General features: G+C 44.6%; 1 protein-coding gene across 7 annotated transcripts in view; it reads right to left on the minus strand.

The window, feature by feature from the left end:
* Positions 1–756: 756 nt before the first annotated feature.
* The window catches only part of dnajc6 (DnaJ (Hsp40) homolog, subfamily C, member 6), a 75044-nt gene continuing 50552 nt past the window's right edge, over positions 757–25248 (minus strand). For 4 of the 7 annotated variants that reach the window (XM_014123414.2, XM_014123411.2, XM_014123415.2 and 1 more), the window contains 13 exons: positions 24620–24753; positions 23432–23626; positions 16364–16481; positions 15743–15822; positions 15247–15440; positions 14178–14579; positions 13799–13954; positions 8690–8788; positions 8212–8349; positions 7545–7892; positions 7175–7323; positions 6795–6971; positions 757–3744 (listed from right to left, as the gene is read on the minus strand). In XM_014123414.2, the coding sequence (XP_013978889.2) occupies positions 3643–3744; positions 6795–6971; positions 7175–7323; positions 7545–7892; positions 8212–8349; positions 8690–8788; positions 13799–13954; positions 14178–14579; positions 15247–15440; positions 15743–15822; positions 16364–16481; positions 23432–23626; positions 24620–24753 (2292 nt within the window). In that variant the 3' untranslated portion in view covers positions 757–3642. The remainder of the gene's footprint in view (positions 3745–6794; positions 6972–7174; positions 7324–7544; positions 7893–8211; positions 8350–8689; positions 8789–13798; positions 13955–14177; positions 14580–15246; positions 15441–15742; positions 15823–16363; positions 16482–23431; positions 23627–24619; positions 24754–25248) is intronic. The other 3 variants (XM_014123413.2, XM_014123412.2, XM_014123410.2) reach the window with 3 other exon arrangements.

The following is a 25248-nucleotide window of genomic DNA, read 5'->3' on the forward strand; positions in this document are numbered from 1 at the left end:
TGGCAGTTAGCTGTACATCAATGGCTCCCAACTCCAGTCCTCAAGTACCTCTAACTGCACACACATTTTTGTTGTAGCCCCAGACAAACACTCTTGATTCAACTCATCAAAGGCTTGATGATTAGTTGACAAGTTGAATCAGGTATGCTTGCCCAGGGCTACAATGATAATGTGTACTGTTGGGGGGGGGGTAATGGAGGACTGGAGTTGGGAAACACTGCTGAACAGGATGGTAATATATGGTTCTGCTCCTTCTGACTTACACAGACTAATCATATTTCTTTAGTCTGTACAAATCTGATTTGTACATAACACACAGCGGGAACTGCGGTAGCACAGTTCCCGCTCAGCCCAGTCAAAACTGTTTGCTGCTCTGGCACCCCAATGGTGGAACAAGCTCCCTCACGACGCCAGGACAGCGGAGTCAATCACCACCTTCCGGAGACACCTGAAACCCCACCTCTTTAAGGAATACCTAGGATAGGATAAAGTAATCCTTCTAACCCCCCCCAAAAGAAAATATATAGCTGTACTATTGTAAAGTGGTTGTTCCACTGGATATCATAAGGTGAATGCACCAATTTGTAAGTCGCTCTGGATAAGAGCGTCTGCTAAATGACGTAAATGTAAAATGTAAATGTAATGTCCTCATCAGCTACATGTATGTACAGCTATGGCTCTTTAACGCAGTAGAACCCTTCCACTATGCCAGTGGCTAGATTGTCCCACTAAGAACCAACACAGACACAGATGACATTTGTTTGTTGTTTCTGACGTTCATCTTCTCTATTTATTTGTGCATTGCACTTATCACTTTATCAAGGGTAAACAGAACCCACAAAGAGAAACACAGAAACCACAGGAGGTTGGTGGCACCTTAATTGGGGAGGACAGGCTCATGGTAATGGTTGGAGTGGAATAAGTGGAATGATATCAAATACATCAAACACATGGTTTCCATGTGCTTGATACCATTCCATTTGCTCCGTTCCAGCCATTGTTATGAGCCTTCCTCCCCTCAGCAGCTTCCACTGACAGAAACAGTTTACACTTTTAGTAGTAATACTTTTACAGCCGACAAGCAAACACATACAGTAGTTGTATCCAAATCGTATCACATCCTCACGTACAACAGTTTCAACAACACTCATCCACTATATAGAGAGAGGTTAGCGTTTTAACATTGCCTTAAGTTAGCAGATAGACAAGAGATTTCAGTCAGCTAGGGAGCTTATAGGGGTTCTCCCTCTCTCTCTCACACACACACACACACACACACACACACACACACACACACACACACACACACACACACACACACACACACACACACACACACACACAACCTCAGTGTACATACATACAGTACATACATACTACACAGCCACAGCTTCTGCCATTGGTATAGTCACCAGAGAAAGCAGAGCCTACAGTGGACAGACAGTCTCTTTAGTTCTATACTGGTCAGTGGTCAGTCAGTGCTCATGTTAGTCCACAACTCAGGTGTGGCCTTTTCACAGAGGAAAGGGTTGACAACAGAGTAGGCTGGTCCTCCTATAGCTCCTCCCACCAGCCTCCTCTGGTTGACAACATCAGTATGCAGGGGATAAAAGAGGGAAATGGTTGTATCAGATGAAATAGATGTGCCAGTCTACCAAATGTATTGTTTTACACAGATAAGGGTTAGAAGGGGCCTACATTAGGATCTCACAAGCTTGATAGTGGTCCAATACACTCAAGTATAGTAATGTATTATGGAATGATGTGCCTCTTGTAGTCCTTCCACTAGTTCTCCCAGTCAGTGCATGCAAAAAAGATATGCTTCAAACTAATGTAAATATAAAAGCGCTCATCAATGACAGGTTGCCTTTGATTAAACAGAATTTCACTTCAAATGTTTGTCATGATTTAAAAGTAAATGCTTTAGAGGATACAGCAAAGGATGAATAGGACAATACACCACCTGCATGTTACTAAACATTACCCACAATAAAATGAAAGATTCTTCATTGGGAGGGACTGAAGCATCTGAAACGAGTCAATAAATGAACATAATACGAAGTAAAACTGCACGTAACGATGATGCTTCAGCAGTGTGATATGGGATACTTTCTCTGATATGGATAATATCCTTTTCACACTGGTTCTTTCAGACTGTAGACGCTACATTTACAGGAGAAATTAGGGTTAAGTGCCTTGCTCAAGGGCATATCAACAGATTTTATTACCTAGTCAGCTTAGGGATTCGAACCAGCAACCTTCCGGTTACTACCACAATATGCTTAGCCGCAAGGCTACCTGCCGCCCACTAGCCAGTGACTGTAAAGATGAGAGTGAGTACTGTATGTTTAAAGCTGGAATCCGTAGCGGTCAAACTGCCACGTCCGTTTGTGATATTACAAAGACGTTACTTCAAATAACCAACACTGTTTTTTTCCCCCTCGGACATGATTGCACACTCAATAGAACAGCAGAGTTTTTTTAAACCAAGATGCTCCTCTCCTCTTTTCATAAACTAAACAAAAACAAATGCGCCTGGGGCGACCGGTGGCGCTGTTTCACCTAATGTGGATTCCAGCTTTAAGACTGGTAATAGACTGCAGCTGAGTTTACTCTCTGTGTTATAGCTAAAGACATTTTGCACCTTTCTGAGACTGCGGGCAAGAAAACACAAGAACCACCCACCGTAGGTAGTAAAGGTGGTGGTGTAACAACGAATATCCTGCCTACCTTCACCTACTAACTGTATGTCAAGTTGAGTCTCTAGGTTGTTGTCAGAACGTAAACATGTTACCCTTGCCTTGCAGTTGTCTTGTTGTCTCCTAGAACTCTCCTGTGGAGTTCTGTGGAAGCACATTGATCTAAATTGGTCATTCAAATAACATAGATAACAGTAGCTTTTCCATGAAGATAGACAACTCAGGTGGAACCTCTGTGAGATCGCTCTATATTGAATTCTTTGACATGGTATTTCTGAGATCACTGTGGTGTATAGACTTTACAGTCAGTGGTACAGTGCCTAATTGAATAGGCCATCCACTCCCAACACTGGCTCCAGATCTTCACTTCAAAGTCACACAGGTGACTGTGACAGGAACACTGTGTTAATGCTACCGTGTGTAAAACATTGTCATCGTCTTGACAGGTGATTGACAGGAGCACTGTGTTAATGCTACTGTGTGTAAAACTTCGGCATCGTCTTGCTCTTTATATAGCACCTGGCCAACAACACTGTGACCACAGGTATGTCATTATCACCTATGTCTGGTGTATTAGGTGGACAGTATCACTCTGGTGATGTCTCCATAGACAGCTGGATGACTCTGCATGAATTGGTTCAGGACTCTTTGCTTGGTTCAGGACTCTTTGCTTGGTTCAGGACTCGGACATGTAGGACAGGGTTGAACAGTTCTTGTTGGACAGTTGGACAGTGCTGCCACCAGATACATAGGTAGGTGGGTAGGCAGGTATCTTTCTGTTAGTCTGGCTATTGAAGTCTCTATGGAGTAGAGTCCACAGGACAGTGACAAGAAGAGAAGGAGGGGGGGAGTCAGATCCGGTGGGGGCTTGATTATTGATCACAGGGGGTCGGCAGGAACTCTTTCTTTCTCTCTCTCTCTCCCTCTCTCTCTCTCTCTCAGCTCAGTAGAGTGCTTTTTGTCCTTGGCTGTCAAATTCTGACCAGGCATCATTCAGTTCCATAAAAATCATCTTGGCATATTGTTCATAGGGCTGTCCAGTGGCCTGGGAGAGGAGACAAGGAAGAAAACATCAGTCAGTCACGTTGTAATTTACTGCAGAGGTGAAAAGTGTATATTGTACAGAACCTCACTATATCATATCTGGTGTTTATTTGTGTGTGTGTGTGTGTAGAAGCATTATACCCGTAGGGGGTACAGGGGCACTTTCCCCACACAGATTTGTCCTGTAAATGTTTTTTTTTCTTTCTCTGCAATACTACTAGCCATATAGTAATTGTATGACGTTTTCTTTAGCTAGCCCAGATAGGTTCTCTATCTCCCAACCTCATAACTAGCTACAAAGAAGACATTTCAGGCTAACAATCAAGTTAGACAGTATATACTGTATATATACAGCTCTGGAAAAAAGGGACCACTGGAAAATAATCAGTTTCTCTGGTTTTACTACTTATAGGTATGTGTTTGGGTAAATTAACCATTTTGTTTTATTCTATAAACTACTGAAAACATTTCTCCCAAATTCCAAATAAAAATATTTTCATTTAGAGCATTTATTTGCAGAAAATTAATAACAAAATAACACCAGTCTCAACGTCAACAGTGAAGACTCGACTCGGGGATGCTGACCTTCTAGGCAGAGTTGCAAAGAAAAAGCCATATCTCAGACTGGCCAATAAAAAGAAAGATTAAGATGGGCAAAAGAACACAGACACTGGAAGAGGAACTCTGCCTAGAAGACCAGCATCCCGGAGTTGCCTCTTCACTGTTGGCGTTGAGATGTGTGTTTGCGGGTACTATTTAATGAAGCTGCCAGTTGAGGAGTTGTGAGGCATGTGTTTCTCAAACTAGACACTCTAATGTACTTGTCCTCTTGCTCAGTTGTGCACCGGGGCCTCCCATTCCTCTTTTTATTCTGGTTAGCGCCAGTTTGTGCTGTTCTGTCAAGGGAGTAGTACACAGCGTTGTACGAGATCTTCAGTTTCTTGGCAATTTCTCGTATGGAATAGCGTTCATTTCTCAGAATACAAATAGACTGACAAGTTTCAGAAGAAAAGTCTTTGTTTCTGGCCATTTTGAGCCCGTAATCAAACCCACAAATGCTGATGCTCCAGATACTCAACCAGTCTAAAGAAGGCCAGTTTTATTGCTTCTTTAATCAGGATAACAGTTTTCAGCTGTGCTAATATAATTGCAAAGGGTTTTCTAATGATCAATTAGCCTTTTAAAATGATAAACTTGGATTAGCTAACACAAAGTGCCATTGGAACACAGGAGTGATGGTTGCTGATAATGGGCCTCTGTACACCAATGTAGATATTCCATTCAAAATCAGCTGTTCCCAGCTACAATAGTAATTTACAACATTAACAATGTCTACACTGTATTCCTGTTCAATTTGATGTTATTTTAATGGACAAAAAAATACCTTTTCTTCAAAAATAAGGACATTTCTAAGTGACCCCAAACTTTTGAACGGTAGTAAATTACATTAATTGGAGCTAATTAATTATATTCACTGGAGAATCTGACAGTAGGCATTGAAAAAGCACCCACCAATACCAGTCACGGCAAGTGACGCTGGCTCCTGGCAAGCTTTCTTGACTTGAACATTAACTTTTGTCAACACATTGCTAACTTTTGTTCAACCAGTGAAACACCTGTTATTAGTGAACATGTTTGGAGTACAGCTATCGTATAATAATCGCTATAATCGTCTTAATACATACATTTTAAGAGAAGGGGGATTCAACTTAATATTAAAGTAGATTTAGTTTACCTGAAAGCAGTTTTCCATTTTTACATGAAGTGGGTAAAGTTGGTAATCATCTCACGAGGAGAACAGCACAGTTGGGAGGAGAAGCTTCATTTCCAGAAGTTCTAAGCAGTCCATTTGTTTTTGAGACAAGGGTGTCACTAAAGCTGTGTTGTATTTATTAGGTATATTATAGCTAATTTTGAAAGATGTTATGATGCATTACAAGCAAGAACAAAAAATTCAACAAAAATAACAATTATGAAAATTACTGTTTACCATTTGCATGACAATGAATCATTACCCCAAATCCCATAATTGTCAAAGCCCTAGTTTGAGTTACCTGTCTAGCTAATAGGCTATGTTAGAGTTTATACCTCTTCCAATTATGTGGGGGGGGTCAGAATAATGAAAAACTATCTATCAAATCTATTCATTTTAAAGTGTTGATTACTTGTCCTTGCCATTATCATCCACTGGATGATGTTTTGCTAACATGATCGGGGTTCCTGGGTCGCTGGTTTGCCTGGGCAAGATAAGGTTTTAGACCCCTGCTTTAGAAAAGCAATAAATAACTAAAGGTACTGAATAAGACACATTCCTTTCAATCTTTTACCTAGATTTTAGCAGAAATGCAGAGAAGCATATTTGGTTTCTTAAAAAAAAAAGAACTGCCAGTCAGGAGGTGTTGTGGAATATTGAGTGAAATATTTACACAGATACCGGAACTCATCTGGGGTGCCGACTGCCTCTGCATATTGAATTCACAAGTTCCAGTATCTGTGTAAATATTTGACTCAATATACCACAATAGAGGATACAGACAGCTCAAGAGGTATGCAGAAAAATACAAAATAGAATTAAGCATATTGATTATGGCTCTACACTCTTAGAAAAAAAGGTTCTATCTAGAACCTAAAATGGTTATTTGGCTGTCCCCATAGGAGAACCCTTTCAAGAACCATTTTATGTTCCAGGTAGAACCCTTTTGGGTTCCATGAATAACCCTTTCCACAGAGGGTTCTACATAGAACCCAAAAGGCTTCTAACTGAAACCAAAATAGGTTCTACCTGGAACCAAAAAGGGTACTCCTATGGGGACAGGCACATTTGAGGTGTTTAAAAAATGCTAAATTCTTCAACTTAAAGGATGGGGGGCCTAGCCTCCAGTCCACCTCCCAGCCATACTCACGCACCCTCAGATTTTTGTGTGTGTGTGTGTGCGCGAGTGTGTGTGTGTGTGTGTGCATGAGTATGTGTGTGTGCGTGCGTGTGTGTGTATGAGGTACGTGTGGATGTGTTACACTGTGTGTAGAGTTAACCTCTTCCTTCCCTCTCACCTTGTCTGGATGGACCACCAGCACAGCTTTACGGTAGACCTTCTTGACCTGCTCTGGGGTCACCAGGTCAGCCATGCCTACAGGCTTCCAGCGGGTCTCCCCCTCCCACAGCACCGTGTGCATGGTGGACAGCAGGGCCCGGATGTTACGCTCCTTCCCCTCGATCCAGTCCAGAATCTGGTGGTAGAGGGGGGAGAGTCTGGGCCAGATACAACACGGAGCTCACAGGGCTTCTTCAAAATCTTGAGATAGCTAGCTTGTTTTTCTTTGGCTGTCAAAAGACAGTCCAACATTGGACCCTCCTCCCCCCTGTAGTTATATCTTCACTACAATTCTCCAACTCTCGGTCCAAGGCTAGTGATTGGCCACTGTAAGACTACCTTGAGTTTCTCGGGGTCCATCTCTTTAGCCATCTCCTCCTTTCTCATCTCTGCTATTGTCCTGGGACCTTCCTTCTTTTTGGCTCCAGCAAAGCCTTGGCCAGACAGCAGGTCATCAAAGTTAGCCGTTGCAACTTTGGGCTTGGTACCTGGGAGAGAGAAAATAACATCTTCTCTCATCCACTTATAATACAGTATATGTGCAGTCTTATCATGAATGACTACCTGCACAGATCACACACATGCAGGTCAGTTTCAAGTGGCACATTTGTACATTAATACAGAGCAACAGGAGTCATTTTGGGGGGGGAACACAACCCAACAGTCTATCCATCCCAGTGTGATAACAACCAGTCTCCCACTGACTCACCCATGTTGGGCTGTTGTTTCCCGGCTGCATTGGGAGTAGCTCCTCCTCCCATGGCAGAGAAGCTGATGTTGTAGTTGGGTCTGTTGGAGGGGGAGGTGTGGGGCATGGAGTGGCTGGTGCTGGGCTTGGCCTGGGGGGATGGACCACCCTGACCCTGGGGTTGGGGCTGCCACCCTGGCTGCCCTCCAACACCACCACCACCGGGCTTCCAGGAGGGGAGGCCTGTGTTGGCCTGCCAGCCCCCACCGTGCTGGGGCGAGGGAGGAGGCCGTGTAGGGGAGCCCATGGGGGGGAAGGCAGGGGTGGTGCCTGTAGGGGTGGTGGGCTTACTGGAGAACCCAGATCCTCCTATAGAGAGAGATGTAAGTGGAGTGTTTACATAAACTGTAACACAACTATCATAACATAACGTAGCATGACATGACATAACCAGAGGAGGCTGGGGGGAGGATATATAGGAGGACAGGCTCATTGTAATGGCTGGAATGGAATCAATGAAACTATATCAAACACATCAAACACATGGACACCACGTTTGACTCCGTTCCATTGATTCCATTCCAGCTATTACAATGAGCTCGTCCTCCTATAGCTCCTCCCAACAGCATCCCCTGGACATAACATATTTAAAGCATCTGTTAGAACAGTACTTAAAGCCTTCACTGACCTCCCAGACTTCCCCCCAGGTTTCCGATGTCAGCAAAGGGGTCCAGAGTGTTGGGTTTGGCCTGGTGTGTGGGAGTGTTGTTGACCGACCCAGTAGGACTGGTACTGGCTGACTTGCTGCCCATACTGAAACCACCTCCTCACACAGAACACACAATAACACAGTTGAAATACTATACTATACAATACTTTATTTTATTTAGCCTCTATATTACCAGGAAGTTCAATTAAGAACACATTGTTATTTCCAAAGAAGTAGGCACTGTAGTTCTATAAACATGATTCTCATAAGCACCATCAGAGGTCCCTATTTAGTCCATTCTGATATTACACATGCTTGCTTGCTCATGGCAGCACAGTACGCTGGATGATGGCATGCCATAGCTCTCTGTTGCTCATGGCAGCTGGTTGTTCCTCTGTTCTCAGACCACTATCTCTGAAGATGTTGTCCATGAATGTTACACATGAGTAGAGCCTACCTGGAGCTGCAGGTTTGTTCCAGTCCCATCCTCCCATGGCGTTGGGAGGCTGCTGAATGGTGACTACAGGGGTGGTAGGCGGGACTGGGCAGCTGCGGCCTATCAGAACACAGAAACATCAGTGACAGACCTCACAGACAATGGGAGGAAGGAGATATGAAGTGATGCAAATTATGACCACATTATCACCAATGACCATAGTGTTGGATGCTATCTGACTTGAATTCCCTTTGAGCCCTTGAATTGAGCCCCTCTGTTTGTAATTGTATAATTAGCCTAGCAGTAGTAATTATCATTGGTCTATGTGCATTGTATTCAGGCAGAGTGAAAGTACAAAGGGGGCGTGTCTCTGAGTGTAAGAACGATTCTATAAGGGTTAAATAGGATCCATGTGTCTGGGGTTAGAGCTGACAGATCATAATTACTGTTCTATAACACTGTCTAATATCTTTACAGTTTTATATAGTTATATACTCTTATATACAGTTTTTATGTATTCTTAAAGATTGAAAGTAATGTTAGGTTTAAGCACTTTGTGTATGAGAAGTGTAATTACAGTATTTAGTGGACTGCAGTAGACTGTAGGAATGTGTACTCCCAAGAACTCAAGGCCTCACCTGACTGATAAGAAGTCCTGTGAAAGGAACGGAGGTGCATGAAGGTTCCAGACTCAGGCTGGGCCACTATAACACTTGACTGATAAGAAGTCCTGTGAAAGGAACGGAGGTGCACGAAGGTTCCAGACTCAGGCTGGGCCACTATAACACTTGACTGATAAGAAGTCCTGTGAAAGGAACGGAGGAGCACGAAGGTTCCAGACTCAGGCTGGGCCACTATAACACTTGACTGATAAGAAGTCCTGTGAAAGGAACGGAGGAGCACGAAGGTTCCAGACTCAGGCTGGGCCACTATAACACTTGACTGATAAGAAGTCCTGTGAAAGGAACGGAGGAGCACGAAGGTTCCAGACTCAGGCTGGGCCACTATAACACCTGACTGATAAGAAGTCCTGTGAAAGGAACGGAGGTGCATGAAGGTTCCAGACTCAGGCTGGGCCACTATAACACTTGACTGATAAGAAGTCCTGTGAAAGGAACGGAGGAGCACGAAGGTTCCAGACTCAGGCTGGGCCACTATAACACTTGACTGATAAGAAGTCCTGTGAAAGGAACGGAGGAGCACGAAGGTTCCAGACTCAGGCTGGGCCACTATAACACCTGACTGATAAGAAGTCCTGTGAAAGGAACGGAGGAGCACGAAGGTTCCAGACTCAGGCTGGGCCACTATAACACCAATAGGAGGAACTGACTTGGTTGTTGCCCAGTAACAGAGACTGATTGTTTATCCTAGAAATACAAGGAGGGGACTCTGCCTAATCGGAAGGTATAAATATATGCTTGTGTGAATTGTATCAGTGTTATGCAGCTACAATGCCCAGTGTGGTGAATAAATCTAATTTAAGCTTATTTTGGTGTCTGGATTGTACCAGAATGTACAAGCTAACAACAGCATACCATGACTGTTAAGCTAACCAACTAAGGTCAGAACCATACCAATAGCAATAACTGTAACCATAAAAAAGCCATTCCATTCATATCTCCCTCAAAACTTGCAGCTTGAATTCCCATTGATCATCACTCATTATGTGCATGCATATACAGATGCCATATCTTAATTTGACATCCTGTTGTAGTAGAAATGTTCCTGCATTGCAGGAAATGCAAACTTGTATTGTATTCAAGGTTTAAAAAGGTTTCTACAGTTTTTCATTTCCACTTAAAAATGGCAGACTTGATTTGCCCTAACAAAATTTTTTATCAACCTCTACAAAAAATGTCCATTAATTATAATTCACACAACAATTCACATTTCCTGTTGCTGCAGGATTATTTTCCTGCTTTAGCAAACTGGTTCAAATTAAGATCCTACATCTGTACATTACCAAACACAACAGCATGGCTGAAGCAGCAGACTAGTATCAGTGTAAAGATAGCATTCGTATAGTGGATAGTGGATACAGTGAAACGTTAGTGGATCATCGTAAAGATAGCAGTCGTGTAGTGGATAGTGGATACAGTGAAACGTTAGTGGATAGATATCAGTGTAAAGATTGCAGTCACATAGTGGATAGTGGATACAGTGAAACGTTAGTGGATAGATATCAGTGTAAATATAGCAGTCGTATAGTGGATAGTGGATACAGTAAAACATTAGTGGATAGATATCAGTGTAAAGATAGCAGTCGTATAGTGGATAGTGGATACAGTAAAACATTAGTGGATAGATATCAGTGTAAAGATAGCAGTCGTATAGTGGATAGTGGATACAGTAAAACATTAGTTGATAGATATCAGTGTAAAGATAGCAGTCGTATAGTGGATAGTGGATACAGTAAAACGTTAGTGGATAGATACAGTTGAAGACGGAAGTTTACATACTGTCACGTTCTGACCAGTAAAGGGGTTATTTGTTATTGTAGTTTGGTCAGGATGTGGCAGGGGGTGTTTGTTTTATGTGGTTCGGGGTTTGTTGGGTTATGTTATTATGTAAGAGGGGTGTTTGTTTAGAGTGTTCCGGGGTTTTTAGGCTATGTTCTATGTTAGTATATTTCTATGTGTTTCTAGTATGTCTAGTTCTATGTTTAGTTTATGGGGTTGACCTTCAATTGGAAGCAGCTGCTCCTAGTTGCTTCTAATTGAAGGTCCTATTTAAGAGGGGTGTTTTTCTGTGGGATGTTGTGGGTAGTTGTCTCCTATTTTGTGTCTGTGCACCTGACAGGACTGTTAGTGTCGTTCGTTGTTTTTGTAAACGTGATTTGTTAGTTTTTTCCTTCTTTTTAATAAATAAAGAAGATGAGTATACACATTCCCGCTGCACCTTGGCCCAATCCTTACGACAGCCGTTACACATACACTTAGGTTGGAGTCATTAAAACTTGTTTTTCAACCACTCCACAAATGTCTTGTTAACAAACTATAGTTTTGGCAAGTCAGTTAGGACATCTACTTTGTGCATGACACAAGCAAGTTAACCAACAATTGTTTACAGACAGATTATTTCACTTATAATTCACTGTATCACAATTCCAGTGGGTCAGAAGCTTACACTAAGTTGACTGTGCCTTTAAACAGATTGGAAAATTCCAGAAAATGATGTCATGGCTTTAGAAGCTTCTGAAAGGCTAATTGACATCATTTGAGTCAATTGGAGGTGTACCTGTGGAATTATTTCAAGGCCTACCTTCAAACTCAGTGCCTCTTTGCTTGACATCATGGGAAAATCAAAAGAAATCAGCCAAGACCTCAGAAAAGAAATTGCAGACCTCCACAAGTCTGGTTCATCCTTGGGAGCAATTTCCAAATGCCTGAAGGTACCACGTTCATCTGTACAATCAATAGTACGCAAGTATAACCACCATGGGACCACGCAGCCGTCATACCGCTCAGGAAGGAGACGCGTTCTGTCTCCTAGAGATGAACGTACTTTGGTGCGAAAAGTGCAAATCAATCCCAGAACAACAGCAAAGGACCTTGTGAAGATGCTGGAGGAAACGGGAACTAAAGTATCTATATCCACAGTAAAACGATTCCTATATCAACTCAGCAGGGAAGATGCCACTGCTTCAAAACCGCCAGAAAAAAGCCAGACTACGGTTTGCAACTGCACATGGGGACAAAGATCATACTTTTTGGAGAAATGTCCTCTGGTCTGATGAAACAAAAATAGAACTGTTTGGCCATAATGACCATCGTTATGTTTGAAGGAAAAAGGGGGAGGCTTGCAAGCAAAAGAACACCATCCCAACCATGAAGCACGATGGTGGCAGCATCATGTTGTGGGGGTGCTTTGCTGCAGGAGGGACTGGTGCGCTTCACAAAATAGATGGCATCATGAGGGAGGAAAATTATGTGGATATATTGAAGCAACATCTCAAGACATCAGTCAGGAAGTTAAAGCTTGGTCGCAAATGTAGCGTAACCTCTCTATGGAGGGGGTGTGTGGAATCAGGAGCAGGAGAGCAGAAAGGTTCCAGGAATTTCCACTGTTTATTTTGGCAGATCCGAATAAACACAATGACACATACAGGTGAGAAACCTCAACTCCGTAATGCCTACAAGCAAAATGTCCACGGTAACACATACCGTACAAACAACTAACAATGCCCGTGGTGCAGGCACGCACCCCTTACATGTTGCCTACAGCAAAATAATCCCGCACACAGCCTAACCTGCTGCGGGGAAATATAAAGTCACCAAAATCAACAAAACAAGACACAGTTGTGTAAAACCAGACAGAACTAAATGAAAAAGAAAATGGGATCGGTGGCAGCTAGTAGGCCGGCGAGGACGACCGCTTAGCACCGCCCGAGCAGGGAGAGGAGCCACCTTCGGTGGAAGTCGTGACAGCAAATGGGTCTTCCAAATAGACAGTGACCCCAAGCATACTTCCAAAGTTGTGGCAAAATGGCTTAAGGACAACAAAGTCAAGGTATTCGAGTGGCCATCACAAGCCCTGACCTCAATCCTATAGAAAAGTTGTGGGCAGAACTGAAAAAAACATGTGCGAGCAAGGAGGCCTACAAACCTGACTCAGTTACACCAGCTCTGTCAGGAGGAAAGGGCCAAAATTCACCCAATTTATTGTGGGAAGCTTGTTGAAGGCTACCCGAAAAGTTTGACCCAAGTTAAACAATTTAAAGGCAATGTTACCAAATACTAATTGAGTGTATGTAAACTTCTGACCCACTGGGAATGTGATAAAAGAAATAAAATCTGAAAGAAATCATTCTCTCTACTATTATTCTGACATTTCACATTCTTAAAATAAAGTGATGATCCTAACTGACCTAAGACAGGGAATTTTTACTAGGATTAAATGTCAGGAATTGTGAAAAACTGTGTTTAAATGTATTTGGCTAAGGTGTATGTAAACTTCCGACTACAACTGTATCAGTGTAAAGACAGCAGTCGTTTCGTGGATAGTGGATACCGTAAAACGTTAGTGGAAAGATATCAGTGTAAAGACAGCAGTCACATAGTGGATAGTGGAAAGAGTGAAACGTTCATTGGTAGACAGTGCCTCTACAGATGCATTCTGGTCATGCCTTACCCATGCCAGTGTTCTGCATGGTGGGGGATAGAGAGTGAGCTGCATGCAGGAGGGGGGCAGGCTGCCCCAGGTTACCAAGATTACCTGCTGGACCTAGGAAGGACCCCATCAGCTCCTGGGGCTTGGGCATCGGACCCGCCCCAAATGGGTCCAACGCTGGGTGGACAGAGAGAAAAGCATAAACCATTACTTTCCTATTCAATTCAATACATTTTATTAATCTCCGACAGGCAATTATTTCTGGCAGTCATAGGATAGATTAACATACTATGTACACATCTGTGTTAAAATGACTTTGTAAAAAACAGACAAATAAACCTGATTTGAGTTGATCAGTAACTATGGCTATATGGTGTTATAGTAATCCTTGACTACATACCTGGATAGGGGCAGGGGAGGGTGGAGGGAGGGGCTATTTTCTGTGGGGTGGACTGGGCCGAAGTGGGCCCACTCCCTGTCTGGGGGGAGGCCCCAAACAGATCCCCCAGGAGGTCCGTGGTGATGTTGGTGGTCGGGGGCTGGGGCGAGGGGCAGGGGGGGTTCACTGCCACCCCATCCAGACCCAGGAGGTCCACCTCTTCTGGGGGAGGAGGAGGAGCAGCGGGGGGGGTGTGGGGCTGCTCGGGTCTCTTGGGGCCCCTGGTGCCAGCCTGAGCCCCTCCAGGTCTCTCTCCGCTAGCGTGACTCTGCTGGTTGGAAAGGGACAGCATCTCGTCATCAGACGGCTCGCTGTCCTCCCCGTGAGGACGACCGTCCAGACCGCCTTGGGACCGGCTTGGCTCTACATGGTGGGGGGGGGGGGGGTAGGTCACATAAGGAAAACTTGGTCTTGATTTAGTAAATATGTTTGCTTCCCACAAAGTATTCTACAGGAGAACAGGAGATACTTTGCTAAGTTATAGGTATCCGTATTGCTAGCCACCACAGCAGCGTGGCAAAGCTAAACTAACACATACGTACTGTACATCACCCAGGGGAAACTGCCTCTAACAATGTGCTGACTTCCTCTAACTACAGCAGCTAGTATGTTTACTGGTCTGTGGTCTCCTCTACTCTAGACCTACCCTCCAAGTCCAGTCCCTCCATCTCATCTTGGGAGGAGAGAATGAGACCAACGTTAGAGTAAGAAAGACTGTTCAACAGCAGCTCTCATTAGTGGTGACCATATCTGTCTGTGTGCATAGTTTCTGTGTGTGTGCCTTGGTCCATCTGGGCATTGGAGTGTGTGGACCTCTGTGTGGACCTCTGTGTTAGTGCATGTATCTGTGCCTGTGTACCAACATGTGCGTGCCCATCTGTGTCCGTTTGTATGCGTGCTTGTGTGTATGAGTGTGTGCATCTGTGTGTACATCTTTGCCTGTGTGTGTCTGTGTGTGTCTGTGTGTGTGTCCATCTGTCCTGTATGCCTCTGCCTGTGTGCTTGTATGTTGACCTCCCTTCTGCCCTACCTGCTATGGCCAGTGCGTCCTGGTGTTCCTGGTGACAGGAGAACAGTACATTGGGGATGAGGTCTTTATTAGGGAACTGTTCCCAGGGAGGGGTCAGGTCCTTCTGCTTGTCAGTGCTTTCCACCTCGATGTCCACCAGCACATGGAACAACTGAGGGTACTTCTCTGGAGAGTCACACGCATCCAGCTCCGGCCTAGACAGGTGTGTGTGTGTGTATGTGTGTGTGTGTGTGTGTGTGTGTGTGTGTGTGTGTGTGTGTGTGTGTGTGTGTGTGTGTGTGTGTGTGTGTGTGTGTGTGTGTGTGTGTGTGTGTGTGTGTGTGTGTGTGTGTGTGTCAGACAAATGGTTAGTTAGTTCTCCATTCACTATTTCAAAAAAGAGCCATGTTCCATATCATGACTTACACCAACATGTAAACATGATATAGTGTTTCACATTTACGTGTTAATACTTCACATATGTACTGTACAGATATTATATGAGAGAGGGGCTCACTTTGTAAACTTTAACACAGTGGTTCCTGGAGCAATGAAGCCTGTGTGGAACTGGATCTGGAATATCTGGGTGTTGGACACCTGCAAACACCAACAAGCAATCACATAGATAGATTCAGAATTCACATAGATAGATTCAGCAAGCACATAGATAGATTCAGGAAGCACATAGATGGATTCAGGAATCACATAGATAGATTCAAGAAGCACATAGATAGATTCAGGAAGCACATAGATAGATTCAGCAATCACATAGATAGATTCAAACAATTACACTGTGGAGATTTATGATCGTAAGGGAAGGAGATTCCGTCTTGATTCCATCTAGATTTGAATTTAGTCTCAATGCATTAGTGCTGTGTTTATGTTCATTCAGGGCACACAATGTACATCATTGTGTTAGTGTGACAGTATCGCCCAGAGTGCGATCTCTGTCTGTAAATAACAAGGTATCAGGACATGGTCCCATACAATCAGAGCTAACAGAATCTCTCATGGCATAGCATATCATAATCTGTGTGTGCGTCAGTGTTATGTTCGCATGCTAGACTAGCCACATGCTGTACCTTGGCCTGCGTGTGTCAGTGTTGTCTTAGCATGTTAGGCTAGCCCCATGCTGTACCTTGGCCTGCAGTCGTCCTCCGATGGTGTTCCTCATATGATAGACAGAAATTACCACATCACCCTGGACATTCACACCTAGAGGGAAGACAACCTTCCCCTCCTGGACCCTGTGCTCTCTGAGAAGGGGGGGGAGACAGACAAGCAGAAAGGAGGAGAAAGAGAAAAAGAGAAAGGTATTCAGAGATGGTGTCATACAGTACACTCGGAAAGTATTCAGAACCCTTGTTGGTCATTAGTTTACTCCAATTAGGGGAGGGGTGGAAGGGTTAGTGGTAAATAAGAAATGAAAAAATATATATATATACAGTTGAAGTCGGAAGTTTACATACACCTTAGCCAAATACAATTCCTGACATTTAATCCTTGAAAATATTCCATGTCTTAGGTCAGTTAGGGTCACCACTTTATTTTAAGAATGTGAAATGTCAGAATAATAGTAGAGAGAATTATTTCTTTCAGCTTTTATTTATTTTATCACATTCCCAGTGGGTCAGAAGTTTACATATACTCAATTAGTATTTGGTAGCATTGCCTTTAAATTGTTTAACTTGGGTCAAACGTTTCGGGTAGCCTTCCACAAGCGTCCCACAATAAGTTGGGTGGGTGGGGCACACGGGGAGTGTGGCAGAGTCAGGTTGGAGACCTGAGCCAGCTCCCCGTGCTTACAGGAGGCAATGTAGTACTGGTCAGGCACCGTGTTATGCAGTAAAGCGCACGGTGTCCCCAGTCGCGTGGAGAGCCCAGTGCGTTACATCCCAGCTCCTAACATCTGCCGGGGGAGATTGGGCATCGAGCCAGGACGGGTTGTGCAGGCCGTGCGCTCTAGACCTCCAGTGCGTCTTCAGGACCCGGTCTATCCTGTGCCTGCGCACAGAACCAGGCCTCCTGCATGTCTCCCCAGCCTGGTGAATCATGTGCCGCCTCCACGGACCAGGCCTCCAGTGGGTCTCCCCATCCTGGTCAGTCCTGTGCCGCTTCCATGGACCAGGCCTCCAGTGGGTCTCCCTATCCTGGTTAAGCCTGTGTCTCCTCCACGGACCAGGCCTCCAGTGGATCTCCCCATCCTGGTTAAGGCTGTGCCTCCTCCTAGGACTAGGCCTCCAGTGGGTCTCGCCAGTCCAGAGCCGCCAGAGCTGCCCGCCAGTCCGGATCCGCCAGAGCCGCCCGCCTGTCCGGAGCCGCCAGAGCTGCCGGCCTGTCCGGAGCCGCCAGAGCCGCCCGCCTGTCCGGAGCCGCCAGAGCCGCCCGCCTGTCCGGAGCCGCCAGAGCCGCCCGCCTGTCCGGAGCCGCCAGAGCCGCCCGCCTGTCCGGAGCAGTCAGAGCTGCCCGCCAGCCCGGTGAGTCCTGTGCCTGCGCCTAGGGCCAGGCCTCTTACATGTCTCCTCAGCCTGGTGAATCCTGGGTCAGTGCCACCGGAGCCACCAGGGACGCCCGCCAGCCGGGCGCAGCCAGGGACGCCCGCCAGCCGGGCGCAGCCATCGCCGCCCACCAGCCGGGCGCAGTCATCGCCGCCGCCAGCCGGGCGCAGCTATCGCTGCCCGCCAGCCGGGCGCAGTCAGGGTCGCCCACCAGACCTTCGGCGCAGCCAGGTGCGCCACCTAAGAGGGCGACGCCAAGGGTGGAGCAGAGGCCACGTCCCGCACCTGAGCCGCCGCCGTAAGAAGGCCCACCCGGACCCTCCCCTTCAGAGTCAGGTTTTGCGGTCGGAGTCCGCACCTTGGGGGGGGGGGGTACTGTAACGCCCTGGCCATAGAGAGGGGTTTTTGTTCTTTATTTTGGTTAGGCCAGGGTGTTACATTGGGTGGGAGTTCTATGTGCATTTTTCTATGTTGGTGTTCGTCCTCCTCCAAACACGGCGAGTTGAGTTGATGTCAAAGAGCTCCATTTTGGTCTCATCTGACCACAACACTTTCACCAGTTGTCCTCTGAGTCATTCAGATGTTCATTGGCAAACTTCAGACGGGCATGTATATGCATTCTTGAGCAGGGGGACCTTGCAGGCGCTGCAGGATTTCAGTCCTTCATGGCGTAGTGTGTTACCAATTGTTTTCTTGGTGACTATGGTCCCAGCTGCCTTGAGATCATTGACAAGATCCTCCCGTGTAGATCTGGGCTGATTCCTCACCGTTCTCATGATCATTGCAACTCCACGAGGTGAGATCTTGCATGGAGCCCCAGGCCGATGGAGATTGACAGTTCTTTTGTGTTTCTTCCATTTGCAAATAATCACACCAAATGTTGTCACATTCTCACCAAGCTGCTTGGCGATGGTCTTGTAGCCCATTCCAGCCTTGTGTAGGTCTACAATCTTGTCCCTGACATCCTTGGAGAGATCTTTGGTCTTGGCCATAGTGGAGAGTTTGGAATCTGATTGATTGATTGATTGCTTCTGTGGACAGGTGACTTTTTTACAGGTAAGAAGCTGTGGTTAGGAGCACTCCCTTTAAGAGACTGATCCTTTCTTTGTCAGTGGGCAAACGTACAAAATCAGCAGGGGATCAAATACTTTTTTCCCCCACTGTATCCACATCATTTAACTCCCTCATGATGCCATCTATTTTGTGAAGTGCACCAGTCCCTCCTGCAGCAAAGCACCCCCACAACATGATGCTGCCACCCCTGTGCTTCACGGTTAGGATGGTGTTCTTCGGCTTGCAAGCCTCCCCCTTTTTTTTCAAAACATAATGATGGTCATTATTGCTAAACAATTCTATTTATGTTTCATCAGATCAGAGGACATTTCTCCAAAAAGTACGATCTTTGTCCCCATGTGCAGTTGCAAACCGTAGTCTGGCTTTTTTATGGCAGTTTTGGAGCAGTGGCTTCTTCCCTGCTGAGTGGCCTTTCAGGTTATGTCCATATAGGACTCGTTTTACTGTGGATATAGATACTTTTGTACCTGTTTCCTCCAGCATCTTCACAAGGTCCTTTGCTGTTGTTCTGGGATTGATTTGCACTTTTTGCACCAAAGTACGTTCATCTCTAGGAGACAGAACACGTCTCCTTCCTGAGCGGTATGACGGCTGCGTGGTCCCATGGTGTTTATACTTGCGTACTACTGTTTGTACAGATGAACGTGGTACCTTCAGGCATTTGGAAATTGCTTCCAAGGATGAACCAGACTTGTGGATGTCTACATTTTTCTTTCTGAGGTCTTGGCTGATTTTCTTTGATTTTCCCATGATGTCAAGCAAAGAGGCACTGAGTTTGAAGGTAGGCCTTGAAATACATCCACAGGTACACCTCCAATTGATTCAAATGATGTCAATTAGCCTTTCAGAAGCTTCTAAAGCCATGACATCATTTTATGGAATTTTCCAAGCTGTTTAAAGGCACAGTCAACTGAGTGTATGTAAGCTTCTGACCAACTGGAATTGTGATACAGTGAATTATAAGTGAAATAATCTGTCTGTAAACAATTGTTGGAAAAATTACTTGTGTCATGCACAAAGTAGATGTCCTAATCGACTTGCCAAAACTATAGTTAGTTTAACAAGAAATTTGTGGAGTGGTTGAAAAACAAGTTTTAATGACTCCAACCTAAGTGTATGTAAACTTCCGGCTTCAACTGTATATACACTACCGTTCAAAAGTTTGGGGTCACTTAGAAATGTTCTTGTTTTTGAAAGAAAAGCACATTTTTATCCATGAAAATAACATCAAATTGATCAGGAATACAGTGCAGACATTGTTAATGTTGTAAATTACTATTGTAGCTGGAAATGGCAGATTTTTAATGGAATATCTACATTGGTGTACAGAGGCCCATTATCAGCAACCATCACTCCTGTGTTCCAATGGCACTTTGTGTTAGCTAATCCAAGTTTATCATTTTAAAAGGCTAATTGATCATTAGAAAATCCTTTTGCAATTATGTTAGCACAGCTGAAAACTGTTGTTCTGATTAAAGAAGCAATACAACTGGCCTTCTTTAGACTAGTTGAGTATCTGGAGCATCAGCATTTGTAGGTTTGATTATAGGCTCAAAATGGCCAGAAACAAAGACCTTTCTTCTGAAACTCATCAGTCTATTCTTGTTCTGAGAAATGAAGGCTATTCCATGCGAGAAATTGCCAAGAAACTGAAGATCTCGTACAACGCTGTGTACTACTCCCTTGACAGAACAGCACAAACTGGCTCTAACCAGAATTTAAAGAGGAGTGGGAGGCGGGGTGCACAACTGAGCAAGAGGACAATTGCATTAGGGTTTCTAGCTTGAGAAACAGACGCCTCACAAGTCCTCAACTGGCAGCTTCATTAAATAATAAATAGAAGGACAGCATCCCGGAGTCGCCTCTTCACTGTTGACGTTGAGACTTGTGTTTTGTGGGTACTATTTAATGAAGCTGCCATTTGAGGACTTGTGAGGCGTCGGTTTCTCAGTTGTGCACCGGGGCCACCCACTCCTCTTTCTATTCTGGTTAGAGCCAGTTTGTGCTGTTCTGTGAAGGGGGTAGTACACAGCATTGTACGAGATATCCAGTGGCCTCCAAATCATGTCCAATAAGGCTGTAACGTTATAAAATGTGGAAAAAGCTCAAGGGGTCTGAATAATTCCGGAAGGCACTGTATGTATATATATATATTTGGAGGTCGAAGTAATTGTCCGTAGAGCTCTGAGACAGGATTGTGTCGAGGCACAGATCTGGGGAAGGCTACCAAAAAACTTCTGCAGCATTGAAGGTCCCAAAGAACACAGTGGCCTCCATCATTCTTCAATGGAAGAATTTTGTAACCACCAAGACTCTTCCTAGAGCTGGCTGCCCGGCCAAACTGAGCAATCGGGGGACAAGGGCCTTGGTAAGGGAGGTGACCAAGAACCCAATGGTCAATCTGACAGAGCTCCATAGTTCCTCTGTGGAGATGGGAGAACCTTCCAGAAGGACAACTATCTCTGCAGCACTCCACCAATCAGACCTAAATGGTACAGTTGCCAGACGTAAGCCACTCCTCAGTAAAAGGCACAGATTTGAAATACAATTCTCTCAACAGGCTTCACCTGGAATGCTTTTCCAACAGTCTGTTTCTTGAACTCTGTGAAGCATTTATTTGGGCTGCAATTTCTGAGGCTGGTAACTCTAATGAACTTATCCTCTGCAGCAGAGGTAACTGGGTCTTCCTTTCCTGTGGCGGTCCTCATGAGTGCCAGTTTCATCATAACGCTTGATGTTTTTTTGCGAATGCACTTTAAGAAACGTTCAAAGTTCTTTACATGTTCACGGATTGACTGACTTTCATGTCTTAAAGTAATAATGGACTGTTGTTTCTATTTGCTTATTTGAGCTGTCCTTGCCATAATATGGACTTGGTCTTTTACCAAATAGGGCTATCATCTGTATACCACCCCTACCTTGTGTCAGAGTCTAGGTGATGTGGGTAAGGCGGAGTCAGGCGCAGGACACAGAGATGAGTAATAATAGTAACTTTACTCAAAAATAATCCTCCAACAAGGAGAACGAAAATCCAGAATCACATAAACGAGACAACTGACAACAATAAACACGCACAAAACCATGATGGCTCCAGAGGGTTAAATAGGGAAATAATTCAAACAAAATGGGACCCAGGTGTGTACAATACAGACAAAACAAATGAAAAAGAAATGTAGATCGGTGGAGGCTAGAAAGCTGGTGACGTCGACCGCCGAACGCCGCCCGAACAAGGAGAGGCACCAACTTCGGAGGAAGTCATGACACCTTGTCACAACACAACTGATTGACTCAAACGCATTAAGAAGAAAATACATTCCACAAATTAACTTTTAACAAGGCACACCTGTTAATTGAAATGCATTCCAGGTGACTACCTCATGAAGCTGGTTGAGAGAATGCCAAGTATGCAAATTTGTCATCAAAGCAAAGAGTGCCTACTTTGAAGAATCTCAAATATAAAATATATTTAGATTTCTTTAACACTTTTTTGGTTACTACATGATTCCATATGTGTTATGTCATAGTTTTGATGTCTTCACTATTATGTCTTCACAGGAACAGGAGTGGAGAAATAGGCTATGATGATTTCTTTCTTTTAACATCTTGAGAGAATGTGAATGTGCAGTTAGATACCGTCAGTAGAGGTGCTATCTTTATCAGTATCATAAAAGCTGATTGCCACGTCCTGACCCTAGTAAGATGTCATTTTCTATAGTAGAGTAGGTCAGGGCGTGACAGGGGGTGTTTTGTGTTTTTCTATGTTTTCTATTTCTATGTTTGTGTTCTAGGTTATCTATTTCTATGTTGTTGTTTTTTGGGTTGATCTCCAATTGGAGGCAGCTGGTCCTCGTTGCCTCTGATTGGAGATCATATTTAAGTAGGGGTTTTTCTTCCTGGGTTTTTGTGGGTAGTTGTTTTCCGTTTTGTCTATGTACCTGACGGAACTGTTGGCTGTCGTTTTTGTTATTTTGTTTAAGTGTTATCATTAAAAGGAAATATGAGCACTTTACACGCTGCGCCTTGGTCCCCTTTATACAACCCTTGTTACACTGATAGTATTTCAAACACATAAAATATGCATCCAAGCCGAACTGAAATCTTATCAGAGACATGATGGGTTGTTTTCACAGCTTTCTATTTCCTTACAACTGGTCCAACTGGAGCATTTTCTCCCCGGTCCCTAAATGTCTTTGCTCCATGAAAGAAGCAGAGATGACAGAGAGAACTTTACCGATGTCAACTTGAAGCATTCATTCTGTCGATTTATGACATTATTCTGGTGAGCAGGGGTTTATTTAGTCTTCTAGGGCAAGATATAATGACAGAAGAGAAGCTGTATGTATCTAATTATAGACCAGTTGACTAACATATATTCTACCAAAATGTTGGAAATTATAAACAGAAACATATCTAAATCAGGCAAAACAAATTCTGCACCGCCTGTAAAAAATAATCTGTTGTCTATCTGTAGCCTACAGCGCATTTTCTATAATAGAAGGTTAGGGTCGGTTGCGGGCCTCAGATTGTCACTTTATCACATATAGTCAGGTGATTGTGGATGGGTTATTAGCAATTGCGGGCGGGTGCGTGTGAACAAACAGCTGCGGGTGTGTGTGTATCTGCACCTACTGTACCTCATCCTCTCATAGTCCTGTGCAGTAGAGAAGATCTTGGTCTCCCCTATGAGGATCTCACAGAAGGGTCTGCAGCCGATGCGTTGTTTGTTGAAGCAAGGTACTGGACTCATGGTGACTGCCTTGACCACCAGGGGCTTGGAGTGTGGCAGGGAGGGCTTCTCTGATACCATACTGCACACATAGCCTATGTACCTGGAGAAGAGAGGCAGAGTATGTAAGGTTACAGACACTAAACTACCATAAGCACTGAGTACTATCTAAAAATAAACATACATTGTCTATGTACATGAATACAGAGGAGGGGATTTTTTGGTGCTAGAAAATATCACAAAACTATCCATCTTAAAGTTACAGTATATACTTGAAATCATATTTCCTATGTGTACAGATTCTTGCACAAAATCGTTTGCTTTTTCAGTTTAGAGAAACACAACAGAACAAAAACAAAGATGAGGCTTGATTGCCACTGTCTTCATCCATCAGCCTCTCTCTGTCTGGGCTGAAGGATGAAGCAGTCTTTGTTATTATGAGAAGGAGCTGTGTGGCCAAGCGGCTGGCTGTGTTTGCGTGTGTATGTGTGTGTGCACGTGTGTGCGTGCGTGTGCTTGCGCGCGTGTGCATGCGTGTGCGCGTGCGTGTGTGGGCGTGCGTTGTTGTGTGAGCGTGCTCGTGTGCATGTGTGTGTGTGTGTGTGTGTGTGTGTGTGTGTGTGTGTGTGTGTGTGTGTGTGTGTGTGTGTGTGTGTGTGTGTGTGTGTGTTCGTGCTTGCATGTTGATTAATTGGCTGCTGTATATTTCTGGCACCTCGTTAGCATCGTGGCTAATGCGCCATGTACCGCAACTCAGCCATGGGAAAATAAATAGGTTGATAAAGGATTTAGGAGAATAATGCAGGGGGAGAAGGGAGGAGGGAGCTAGGTTTTTATGTTCATCCATCATCTAAAACTAACAAAGTCAAAGTCATGGAGGTGAAGACTGTTTATGTGATAATCTTTTTCTCCTGTTTTCCACTGCAATGAACAGCAATCAATATAAACGTGCACACACACACACACACACACACACACACACACACACACACACACACACACACACACACACACACACACACACACACACACACACACACACACACACACACACACACACACAAACCCCACAAACACGCCCTCTGTGTTGTCCTACCTCCGGTGCGAGGGCCAGAGGCCAGAGCCGGGTCTCTTGGCGCTGAGCAGCTGCATGGCGGGCACTGGGTTGGAGAAGAGGTGGCAGAAGCAGAACATGGCACAGACCAGCACACCCGACGGAGCACGGCCGTCCTTAAGGAGAGCACAGACAGTCAGTAAACAGTAGATACACATAGACAACACTAGCAAGCGAACAGCAACATGCCAACATAAACCGTTATGTAGGATAACTGACAGAAGAGAAGGAAGCTGCAGCTAGCTTCCAGTACTTCAATTTACACAACTCAATGCATTGCAAAAAAAGGCAGTATAGTCTTCATGATTCATATAAGCAAGGACAGGGCCTGTTTGGCCCTGTCCGGGGGTATCATCGGATGGGGCCACAGTGTCTTCTGATCCCTCCTGTCTCAGCCTCCAGTATTTATGCTGCAGTAGTTTATGTGTCGGGGGGCTAGGGTCAGTCTGTTACATCTGGAGTATTTCTCTTGTCTTATCCGGTGTCCTGTATGAATTTAAATATGCTCTCTCTAATTCTCTCTTTCTGTCTTTCTCTCGGAGGACCTGAGCCCTAGGACCATGCCTCAGGACTACCTGGTATGATGACTCCTTGCTGTCCCCAGTCCACCT

The sequence above is a fragment of the Salmo salar genome, chromosome ssa10 (assembly GCF_905237065.1).
Source record: "Salmo salar chromosome ssa10, Ssal_v3.1, whole genome shotgun sequence".
NCBI lineage: Eukaryota > Metazoa > Chordata > Actinopteri > Salmoniformes > Salmonidae > Salmo > Salmo salar.